Below are 12510 nucleotides of genomic sequence, written 5' to 3'. Positions count from 1 at the left end.
AAAACCCTGCATGAAGCAAAAGCTTTCCAAAGTCAACTACCTTGGTCGAAACACATGCGTATGCAGAGCCCTCGATGGTGGCGCCAATGCAAGAACAGCAAACTGCAGGGCTGAGTTGCCTCGATATTACAGATCAAAGGCCAATGAGAGTAAGACCCGGACAAAGGCTGCGAGCCATCTCGTAGGGCTGAGAAGGATGGACAGCATCGCAACGGTGAATCAATGAGAGCGACCTCAATATACAACCGAATATGGTCACTTACCTAGACTGGTTTCGTCGTTCTCAATAAAGTTGTTATTGAAGAAGACGCCGGAATCTAATCTTTTTGAGAAAGCAGTATTTTGCGGATGACCAGCCGGAGATGGCTCCTAGCCAGTGCAGAAATCAAAAGACAAGGTGTTGCTTGCCAAAACCTTGAAATCAACAACCTCGAATCTGCAACTTAGGCGACCATGATATTATCCGAAAAAGTAAACAATAGGAATCTTGTATGATTGTCCTCGCCGACGAGTAACAACGGGTGCCAACATTTAACGTTGGAAGAAACCATGCCTGGAACAGGATTGGGCCGATGTCCTTGGTCCACGGTCGAGGGCCATCCTCGCATCGATGGTTTCCCAGGAAATTGCGGCGTCGTTGCTACTTCTTACATCGATGTAGTTCAGACGTCTGCTGAAGGGGCTCGACTTTGAGACGTGAGAGTTTTGTAATCGTAGTTGACCTCGCTTGGAAACAAACATGTAGTGGCTTGTGTTATCCATCTCTTGTGTAACCTGCTCCAGGCTTTGAAACAGTCACTATCGAGTCTGATCAGCGGAAGTTGCCAACGTTCGTATTCTTTATTGATAGTTAGTTATCTGATCATTGCTTTTCACTGTCTTTGCACTCTACTCTACTCTTCTCCTCTCTTCATCGTCGATTTCCCTCGAACCATTGCTCCCGTTGTATTACTGCATTCTCTCCCAAAAGGCGGGAACTTGTGTAAGGTTTCCGTTCTTTTTTTTAGCTTAAACGACACTACATCGAGCTATCGGTTCCACGAATCCACACATCGATAGTCATGACCGCCATCACGCTACCAAGTAGCAGAGGCAGACTCTTCGTGCCTCTCATATCGAAACGCTTCCCAACGCTCGTTGCATCCCCTTAATGTGATTCACAGGACACCATGATGCCAGCACAGTACCTGGACCAATATGAGGAGGCCAGTAAATGGGCAGGTCCCCTTGATGAGGTAGAACCCTCAGTGAGTCATTCTAACAGTTTCCGGGCTGACTTGTATTTTGGGAGACTAGACTTGATAATCCGGGCGTCGGGTATGATTGCGTTGAGGTTGAGAACTAACTCTTCATCGTGCCGTAGCGCATCGTGTTGGTGCCGCTACATCTGGTGCCTGCCATGCCGCTGATCTTGACTGATTGGCCAAGGGTCAATGGGGGGAAGAAATGAACTTGTGTACTTGATTTGGGCAGTTAGTTGCATCGCCAACGGACGGAAGGTCGGACAACTACGTCCATGTCGTCTTCGTGTAAAGTGAGGACTTGGCACATGAAAAGGAAATCAATGCTCATATTTCCGAACGGGGCGGAGAAGTTGGCTTCGATGCTGCATCCGCCGGAGAGGAGATCATCGGCAAACGGTCCTTTATGCATAATTTAGTGATTCGGGAGACTTCTTTGGTGCTCTTGGGGTAGGCAACTGCTACGGGTGATTGGTCGATGTCGATTGAGGATTGCGCTGAGCAGCCATGATAGCGAGGATCCTCATCATCAGTGCTGATTGTTTCTTCCCCCAGGATCTGGCGAGCTCATCAAGTGGCTATTTGGAACATAGAGCCAGTGCTCCTACAATACGGCCAAAGTCGGGTTAGTATACCTTTCAAGGTCCGGAGCCCTGACACATTGTGCTGGTGTTACGTGCTTTGGTTGAATGGATTAGGCATTGATCTGGGTTGACCGTCCCTGGTAAAGTTAAGTGCTGCTCCTCCACTTATTGTAGGCGTAAAAAGGTCCAATGAAGGAATTTAGCGAGGCATTTTGCCATTCGTCCAGAATCGGTGTTCATCAGCGCCCAAAGTTGGTATGTTTGACCGGCGGCGCGAGGGAGTCGCTTGAGGAGAATGGGAGGGGGAAAGGGGGTGCGCGCCGCTTCAGGCTTGAGCGTGCCCCAAGCCGCAGGGGGTGGTGGCTGAGGCGGCTGGTGCATCTCGGAACAAACCTCTTCATGAATCACTTCTATCCTTTTGAAAGCAGGAAAGTTGGTGTCGCATCCTCAATTACCTCTTCTACCATCCTGTTTGATACTCTCGGACTCCTCCAGGTAATGATGTCGCGTGTGAAATGAGAAACTTTTCCAACCAATTGGCGGTTCCCCACACCCAGCCTCGTACCCTGCCTCGCATGAGGTTAATAGCTGCCGGTCTTAAATCAGAGCTATCGACCAATTTGTGGTGTTCATGCTGTCACTAAAGTAGGAACATTTCCTGATCCATTTCTCCAACCATGCAAGTTGTTGGGTGTTCACAAGAATTAACCCGCGGCGGCGGATGGGAAATCACAATGAGGTCGAACAGGCAACCGAGTCGCCAATTCGAGCCGCGGTTGACATCAAGAAACATTGGCAGTATCCATCGCTTTCACATACGACGTGTCGTCATTGTTGTGAAGCATTATGGAGAATATTAGCAGCTTGATTCGTGAGGTTGACAACCTCTTGACCGGCACCACCGAAGATGCCTTGAAGGTATGTCTTTCTTGCTCAGTAGTAACCTTGATCTTAGCTGTACAACCGAGTCCAGCATGCGTATGCTGACAGATGTACAGTCTTTCGGCTGTTTCCTGCAGAATGAGAATATCGGCCAAGGCGAGCTTGCCATATGGGCATTGGCAAAGCCCTGCCAGATCGTCCCGCTGGCGAAACTGGTTATCGACCTCAACCAAGAGCCCAGCATCTTCAGAAGGCTAGCAGTATTGCCCACCTTTGTCAATACTGTCCTGGAGATGGATCCATCTTGGATAGAAGATCGTCCCGACAGAACGGACACGGGTGCAGCCAGTAACCTGTCTCAACGCCACCGATTCCATTGTGCTGCTTTAGTGGCTCATTATACACTGAACAAGGAAGCTCTTCCTATTTCGACTCAGCAGCTCGTACAAGATGCAATCGTCTCCGCGGCTGAGAGTCCAACTGAGGCAAACCTTCGTTGTCTCTCCGATGTACTGAGTGCTCTTCCGGGCAACATTCTGGATTTCTTCACCGAGAAGTCACTGAGCAGACTATCAACTCGGTGCAACGATATTTGTTCTGGATCGACCAAGAGGGAAGAGTTTTCCAGGATCATGCTTGCGCAGGACCTACTGGCACAGGTAGCCGTCGCTTTTCAGACCCCTCAAAGTCCTTCGAAGAGTTCACTTGAGACACCACCAGGGGTCAAATTCTCCGAGAAATGCCGAAAACGCGTCTTCAAGCTCTTCTCTGGCTCTAACGCCTTGAGCGCGCTCAAACTAATTGTTCTGTACTTGTCCGTGTTCTGTTCTGATGACCCAGGGTCATCGCCACTTCTTCCGCTTGAGGCGATGATATTGGCACAGAGAATCATCGCGCCAATCAGTGTGCCTGTTCGGCGGCAGTGGGTGGAAGAATACCCACTCCTTATCGAGAAATTCCTTTCCAGATTAAATCGAGAAGCACTTGGTCTAAATATACGGCTCGAGGTGGGTTGTTGCACTGCACTATCCAGGATTCAGGTCTGGGAGCTAACAGTTTCGCAGGGTGTGATGTTCTGCTTCTTGCTTTTCGGTGCAGATAGTGAGATGTCACTCGCCCTAAAGAAGGTAGCAAGTGCAGTACTTGTTGCTGTTTGTGATCCTAAATCCAGCTACGACAGCGCTGTAGCAACAGGAAACGACAAAGCCATTGCAGAAATTCTAGTCCGTTTGTGCTCTTCTAAGGCTAGTCCAAGTAGGACGTTACCTGGCAAATCTGCAATAGTGACACGGATGTTGTCGTTTATTGTGGAGCAGTGTCAGCCTTGGTGCTCGAATGCAGTAAATACCGCCCTCAAACTTTACCAAGCAAAACACGTCCTGAACTCTTTGCATAGTGCTTCTAATAGATCTGGCATCTTGCCATGCATTGTTGATTTCATTCAGCTTGGTTACGTGCCTGATTGGTGGGGTTCAGAAGTCACATTCCCGTTGTCATTCCGAGACAGTGAGGTCGTGAACTGTATTGGGGAGGAGGTCTGCTCAGATTCTCTTGAGCGGCTACGTCTCGAACTAGCCACAAGTTTCTCCTCTCTCCTTCTAACAGCTGCCTGGCATTCAGGCCGATCACTCCAACAACCTGAAACCTGCCAAAGACTACTCAATCGATTGAAAGAATCCTCCTCCGGGACGTCAGATACGCTCTGCTCGTATAGCGGCGATCAAACCATGGGCCTGGAATACAATGTGGCGTTGATTGAGGCTCAGACTGAGTGTGAAGCTTTACGTGCCCGTCTACAGAATGAAACCGCCCAGCGAATCGGTCTTGAAGAACAGCTCGCACAGACAAAGAGGCTGCTGAAAGAAGAAAAGGATGCGAGCAGTGCGCTCGAAAGTTATCTGGAGACTGCTGAGCGGGAATGTGCTGATATGGGAGACCGTCTTCGACAATCTCGCGAAGATTACACAGAGCTCTTGGCAGATGCGGATCGAAAGGTGCAAGCGGTGGAAACGAAGTACGTCGTAGAACAGGTAAACTACCGAGCAGAGTTGTTAGGACGAGAAAAGGAGCTGGAGATCGAATTAGAGGAGGTAGAGTTTGACCTGGAGCACAAAGAAGAGGAGCTTCAGCTCGAGAAACAGAAACGAGAGAACGTCGAGGCGGAGATGAAGGCGGCGCTGGCACGAGCAGACGGACAGGTAGGTACAGATATCCGCCAGTCATGGTGTTTCACTAACCCGAAGATAGATTGAGGAACTACGCTTGGCTGTGGCTGAGAAGGACAAGGCTTTGGGAGAAGCGGAATCTCTGAGAATGAGGCTCGTGGCACTTCTTGGAGGAAGAGTCGACTGATATCACACTCTTCGGGTAATAGTCTGGATGCGAGTTGTCATTGCTAATGTAGGGGTCCACGAAAGGATGCAAATGTTGTTCTCCTACATCCGGCTTGTCCTCTGCAAAGTATGAAAACAGGACAGGTTCTTCTCCCTCTTCTCCTCCTTCTCTTCATTCCCAACCCTCTATCTGACCAAGTCGAATTGCCTTTGGTACTTACGTGAGCCTTTGGACACTTGCCGGACGTGTCTTCCAAGCGCTGTGCCGGTTTCTCAAACAGGCTCTGCAACGATCCGCTCGGCAGAGCAATCTTGTCCAGCATTTCTCACGTTACTGCCGACAAGCACATCCATAGCCCAAGCGGCTAAGCGGCAAACAGATGCTGCAAGCAGGATCGAAGCTGACGAATGCCCATTCTTTACGCATTCAAGGTCGATGAGATATGTACAGAATAGAGGAAGTCCAAGAGCAGTTTAACTCGTTTGCGTTGTTTGGTGCTCCAACGACATGCATCTGGCTTGAGAGGGAATAGTCAGGAATGAAATGTATGTTGTGCAGCACAGCACATAACCAATTGGCGGTGTGTTTATCAGCATTTTGATTGCTGCTGGTGGAGAAGTCGCGCTAACCAGTTCTTGGCACCATTTCTCCTCACGGCGATTTTTGCATCTTGAAGTACTACCAAAAAGTAGCAGGGCAAGAAGTGAACAGCAGTGACAAGGCACCTCCTGGCCAGTTCCGTTTTTCTGTAATTGCAGAGAGATGAAGCTATGATGCCGGAGTAGCAACACATCCGGTGGTTGCTGTGTTCCTTCTGCTCTCTAACTCCATACTCCGGATTGCCACTTTGCTCTCTAACCCAGCCAAGCAACAAGCCGGAGTGCACAAACAACGAATAGCTAGAGCAGAACAACAAGCAATTCACTGCATGAGCTTGTGGCTTCCTACTTCTGCGTTCTTCCAATTGATCTTACAGCAGCTGAAAGCGGACCTTGAGGTCTGGACTGGGCCACCACCCTACACCGCTTACATCCTAGAGCGCCATCATGGCAATCAGCAATGAGGGTAGCCCGAAGCTGGTCAGGGGCAGGATGACCTATGGCTCTACCGGCAGGAGGCGGCATTCGTCCAAAGCCAGGTCATCAATATCTGGAGCATCTTGGGATCAAAGCCCATTACCACTGTCTTTACGCGGAACATCCTTCAACACAACCACAAGAATACCCACCGCAGCGAAAGTCCGAGATCATCAGAAAGTCAGACTGAATCGACCGCATCTTCCCCCCGGAAGTTCTCGAGTCATTCTTGCATTTAATCAAAGTTCGGAGCAGGTGAGACCATTCGACGCATTCGTGAACGTGCCTTCCCCATTTGCAAAGCAGAAAGAGGTTGCCAAGGACCAGGGCTATCCTAGTACTCCCGAACTAGATATTGAACCTCCATTCACTACTACTAGTAATGGTTTCAAAACACTGCCGAGCTTCCATTATACCTCTACTCCTCCTTCTCCGCCCCCAGAACATACTTTTGTGAATCATACAGACTTCACCCCAGACACCACCATGTATTCGAATAGAAGAGCTGAAGGCTATCTCGATGCAAAAACAAGAGCAATAAACCTTCAGCATACGAAGCCAGAATGGACGACTTGGGACTTTCTTGATCTCTACCTTAGCAATCTTCCGCCAGGCATCAAGACAGTCGACATCTGGAGAAACTTCAAGAGAGAAGGTGATGTCGATCTAATTGATATATTCGTCACTCGAGGTGGTCAAAAAGACACCAAAGCACGACTGAGGTTCAGGCAAGTCTTGTTCAAATCCTGTCTCCTGCTATGATTAATCGCATGCAGACCGCCACCCAGAAGAGACTTCTTCACATCTTCATCCAAATACACTCTCAATTTTGAAGGCGGCAGGACTTGGCCTATCCAGGTCCAGCTTGATAGGGATCAGAGAAAGACGTTCACAACGACCAGTCCCGTGAACGAGAACGTGACTTATCCTGATACTACTGTACGTGTATCTCGCGCAGTACAAGGACAGAATTTGCTAACCAGCAAAAGGAGCTTGGCGCGGAATCTATCGACTTCGGAGTTCTCGTCGCTCCAGATACCATGCTCGTCAAGCGCACCCGGCATTCTACTCCACGTGGCGCAGTCTCAATGGTGCTGAATCTCGGTCGCAGAGAAATCTCTATCCGCTTCCCATCCGTCTATGCTGATAAGACTCGCGAGTACAAGTTCACTATACCCATAGACCAAGTGTTTGACCTTTCTCAATTCCAGGAACCGGACGATACCAAAACATCATTCATATTAACACTCCGAACACCGCCTCATTTCTACAAGAAGCTTTCGGGAGGGATATCAGCCACCCATGATGATGCAGCCTTCACCTGGAGAGAAGATGACGCTTGGCTCCGCCAGACGAATGTGTTTAGCAGTGAACAAGAAGTGGCTCTCCTGAAGGCTTGTTCGGTTACTCTCAAGAATCATCCAGAGGGTGTTGTCAACATTGGCCGTTGGACAACGTACAGAATTACCGTCGATGACAAGTCCGTTGACAAAGAAAAGTACCGTGTGTTCAGAGCTGCATTGAGGGACTATAACGTACCGATTGCTAGAGTCGGGAGGTTTCTGCTTGCTCAGAGGGGAGAGCCTGCTTGGGACCTTCTAGATGCGTCTCTTACGGAACATGACCCCACCACAATCACCTCTGCCGCACAAGTAGCCTTCGAGCACTCCCTCCACAGTCTTCTTAATCCGAAGATGAACGAGATCTACCTGCCGTTCCCAGTGAGATATCAGCTCGATGTCTGCATTTCAAATGGCTGGATCAATGAGCATAATATAACTAGGGAGTTCCTCGAAACTTTATCAAAGACGGACCATGAGAGATCAAAGCATGTTCTCGAATGTGTAGCCCTAAATAATCTGCGCATCTTCGACCCCATGGATGTGTTCCAGCTGCGTGTACGTAGACTGCCGTCGATGAGAAGCAGAATACCCGAGAATTGCGTGCTCATACGATCTGTGATCATCACCCCATCGACGATGATATTAACCACTCCCTACATCGAGATGACGAATCGAGTTATCCGTCGGTACAAAGAGCATGCTGATCGCTTTCTTCGGGTTCGTTTCGAAGATGATCAGTTTCGTGGCTACGCCAGGATTGGTGCCACAAGTCAGAAGACAATGGATGAAGTTCTTAGCAAAGTCTTCCGCACTCTCACAAGGGGGATTGTTATCGGTGATCGTCACTACGAGTTTCTTGCCTTCGGCAATTCTCAACTTCGTGAACATGGCGCCTACTTCTTCGCCTCTTTACCCTCAGGTCCGACAGCTTCTCACATTCGTGCATGGATGGGCCGCTTCCACCATGAGCGAATTGTCGCGAAGCATGCTGCCCGTATCGGTCAATGCTTTTCGACAACCAGAGCTATCAGAACTGCAGGTTTTCCACCAGTACGGCAGAGTGATCTCATCGATGACATTGAACGCAATGGCTTCAACTTTACCGATGGGGTCGGCAAGATCTCGCGCTTCTATGCTGAGACAATCGCAAAGGAGCTTGGAGTTCGAGGAACACCTCCCTCTGTCTATCAATTCCGAATGGCTGGCTGTAAAGGGGTATTAGCTATCGCTCCTGAACTTGGCGCAACTAATGTCAAGATCCGCAAGAGCCAGTTCAAGTTCGAAACGACATATTCTGGCATGGAGATCATACGATGGTCCGAATATTGGGTGGCAACTCTCAACCGTCAACTGATCCTTGTGCTATCTTCTCTCGGAGTACCTGACGACATCTTCCTCCTCATTCAAGACAAGGAAATCCAGCTCATGGAGCGTGCTATGGTTAACGATACTGCGGCCATGGAAGCCTTGACCGGACATGTCGACCCCAACCGCATGACATTGACCATTGCGAGTCTGGTACAAGCAGGTTTCCGTCGAACAAATGAGCCATTTGTCACCTCATTGCTGGCACTATGGCGTGCATGGTCAATCAAGTACCTGAAGGAGAAGGCCAAATTGCCTGTCCGAGAAGGAGCCTGCATTCTAGGCTGCACTGATGAGACAGGCACGTTGAGAGGTCATTTCGATGCCGATCAAGTTCTCGAAGAGGAGGCACCAGAGAGCAGAATTGCCAGGCTGCCCGAAGTTTTTGTTCAGATCACCTCTCCCGATTCTGGATATCGTAGGGTCATCGAAGGACTTTGCGTTATTGCTCGAAATCCATCGCTTCATCCCGGAGATATGCGAGTTGTCAAGGCCATCGACGTTCCTGCCTTGCACCACTTGGTCGATGTTCTAGTACTGCCTCAAACAGGGGATCGAGACATCTCGAGTATGTGCTCCGGTGGCGATCTTGATGGAGACGATTATGTGGTCATCTGGGACGAAAGGTTGTTGCCAAAAATATGGAATGCTGAGCCAATGGATTATACTCCCCCGCCTCCTACGCCGTTAGGGCGAGATGTTACTCAGACCGATATCACCAAGTTCTTTGTGAAGTACATGAAGAATGACTTCCTGCCGAAGATCGCGCTTTCACATCTTGCTTGGGCAGATTTCCTGGACGAAGGTATCAGAGATGGAAAATGTCTTGAGCTCGCTCGACTCCACTCGAAAGCTGTCGATTACCCGAAAAGTGGACAACCTGCACAGATGCCAAAAGCATTGAATGCGAAACGATGGCCGCACTTCATGGAGAAGAAAGGTCGTAATACATACAAATCTCATAAAATTTTAGGACAGCTGTATGATGCGGTTGACCGGGTGGCTTTTCTACCAAATTATGATGCGCCATTCGACGTGCGCATTCTTGATGCCTCTGAGCCCTCTGACGACATAATGCAAGACGCCCGTGAACTGAAGCATGAATATGACACTAGCCTTCAACGCATTATGGCTCAACATGATATTAAGACTGAATTTGAGGTGTGGTCTACGTTTGTCCTCGACCATAGCAAAGCTTCAAAAGACTACAAATTCCACGAAGAGATCGGACAGCTATCCAATAGCTTGAAAGAGCAGTACTACAACGCAGTAATCGACAAAGCCGGAGGAAAGAGCTGGAGCAACCTCGTTCCGTGGGCAGTGGCAATGTATCGGGTTACGAAGGAGGAGCTCGAAGCTGCGAGATTGCAGGGTAAAGGCGCGACCATGCCTTTCATCAGCTTCCCGTGGCTACTCCGCAGCACATTAACTGAGATCGCCAAGGGCGTGGACAGCTTGGCCACCAAGAAGCAGGATTGTGGTGGTAGAGATCTCTTGGACAATATTCGAGAGCCAACCTTTAATTCGGAGACACAAATGTACGATGATCCGTACCAGCCCGGGGCAAACGAATCTGAAGAGCTAGTTCTGAGTGACCCTTTGAAAGAAGAATCCTTGGTGGCAAAAGAGCAAGCTCCTTCAAATGACCTTTTCGTTACAGATTCAAATCAGGACAGCGACATTGCGAGTACTGCGCAAACCGATGCTCATCACATTGACAACGAGGGGTTTCCGCCTGGATCTTATGTTCCAGGTCTAGGAATACCTCCGCAGCCGACCTCTGAACAATTCCACTGGATCGAGGAGATCATCAACCGCCCCAGATCGTCGGACGTGTCCCCGAAGAGTATACTGAACTCTTTCTCCGCTTGTGGTAAACCAGCCAGTAGAGACGACGCAGTTGGAAAGCATGAGGAGAAATTCGCCCATCATAGTCGAACGGATCCACCTCTATCCCTAATTCAACACAACTCCATGATGCCACCCTCACTACGTGTTTCCGATGCAAGCAGCCCCCTTAACACGCAAGAATCGGTGAACGAGTCTACTCCTGTCAGGGAGCTTTCCAAAATCTTCAAAGGAATAAAAAAGATGGTCAAATCAAATCAGCAGAATTCCAGTAGCGAGACTGATGCACGCGTCAATATCGAGCCAAACGATGGAAAGGAAAACCGAGATCGCTCTGCAAGCTTCTCGATCTCTTCCTCCACATCCGACGATCTTGCAGGCCTGCAGGTACAGCCTGGGCCGCCAGTAGCATCTGACCTTGATCAGTCCGAAGAATATGTGAGTAAGGACCGAAGCTACGGCTCGGGTTTAGATGTTCGTAATGGAGACCGCAAACAGCCGAGCTCTTCGATCGAGGGGACGGTGCTGCGACCAGGTACAATCTCTGAGGAGAGGAAGCATCCGGCCCAGTTCACTTGGAGCGGACTGCTTGGTAAGGGCTCCCTTGACAGGAAGAGGGGTGAAGGCGACGGTTCCCAGGAGAAGTGCCGTGTAAGTCCAGGCGAAAATAAGAGATTGGTTGATAACTTGTTTACTAAGAGGAAGAATCAAGTGGGTGACCACCCGCAAGATGTTCTTGGGAGCAGCAACAGTCTAATCGAGGAGGACGCCGAAGCACACGGAATGGAAACAATTGTTCAGGAGATGGTCTTCGCAGATCCTTCAGCAACTGGCGGGGGCAAGCGACACACTGCGGCAAAGTTTGGCCTACGAGCCACCGATGCCGGGAATCGCAGTCTGCTCGATGATGATGATTCCAACGATGCAGTCGGAGGAGAGAGTACGAGGGACGAAGCAGTTTTCATGAATCCGCTCGCGAGCAGTGGTGGCGATCCTGGTATGAGTGGAACGCCATACCATGGAGATAAGCGTGCTAGCAGCTATAGTCTATTAGATGATGGCTTGCACAGGGCACAAGACGAAGATGATGATGATGATGATGACGACGAAACTATTCTTATGGATCCACTCGCAAGCGGCGGCAGTGAGAACGACGCAGATCGCCTGCTCAAGCTTGGTGGTCTATGAGATGAAAGAGGTGTTGGGATTGGCTCAGCGAACATGCATCTATAATGCATCGCATCTCTGCTTTTCTTTTTGCTTCGCGTTCAATCGACCGGATTTTGCAAGCGAAGCATGGCAGGCAGGCAGGCAGGTAGCTCAAGGAGCATAACCACATTTCGATTTTTCCAAGTAGAGTGCTGGGAAGGGCAGAGCTCAACACATTTTCTCTCAAGCGGGTGTCTTCACTGCATTATAACCCAATCGCAACGTGGTCATCGGTCAGGGAGGAACAACATTTATCGCTGTAAGACTGAATCAGACAAGGGCAGCCAGCTTCTCTTGCGAGATCAAGATACTACGACCTAGATTCTTACCTCGCAATGCTTGACTTTGACTATGATCTGACTGCGCATACGTCCCCCAGAGTTCAAATCCAATCCGATTCTACAAGCAAAGCACAAGAGATATCGGCCAAAGACTCGGACAATTATCTGTGTCCACTCGAATCCTATCCCATCCCATCTTACCCTCTATCCTCGTGCTGCTGCTATGCCTCTCGTTTCCCTTCCCCTTTCCCTTCCCCTCTCTCTTCCTCCCTCCCAATCTCACGGCCCTCACTTCCACTCAACACCACAGGAAGTGGCCACGGAAAATGAAATGTAATCAAGCCCCT

General features: G+C 49.5%; 2 protein-coding genes across 2 annotated transcripts; both read left to right on the top strand.

Moving 5' to 3' along the window:
• Positions 1–2671: 2671 nt before the first annotated feature.
• On the top strand, positions 2672–5059 carry EPUS_05487 (uncharacterized protein; the record flags this gene model as incomplete). Its single annotated transcript, XM_007806252.1, has 4 exons — positions 2672–2743; positions 2824–3714; positions 3772–4905; positions 4955–5059. The coding sequence occupies 4 exons, from the start codon at positions 2672–2674 to the stop codon at positions 5057–5059; spliced, it is 2202 nt and encodes a 733-aa protein (XP_007804443.1).
• Positions 5060–6087: 1028 nt separating this feature from the next.
• Positions 6088–11861, top strand: EPUS_05486 (uncharacterized protein; the record flags this gene model as incomplete). Its single annotated transcript, XM_007806251.1, has 3 exons — positions 6088–6839; positions 6894–7056; positions 7107–11861. The coding sequence occupies 3 exons, from the start codon at positions 6088–6090 to the stop codon at positions 11859–11861; spliced, it is 5670 nt and encodes a 1889-aa protein (XP_007804442.1).
• Between the last annotated feature and the right edge of the window lie 649 nt (positions 11862–12510).

This window comes from Endocarpon pusillum (assembly GCF_000464535.1).
Source record: "Endocarpon pusillum Z07020 unplaced genomic scaffold scaffold5250, whole genome shotgun sequence".
Taxonomy (NCBI): domain Eukaryota; kingdom Fungi; phylum Ascomycota; class Eurotiomycetes; order Verrucariales; family Verrucariaceae; genus Endocarpon; species Endocarpon pusillum.
This window is presented reverse-complemented; position numbering and strand designations above follow the sequence as displayed.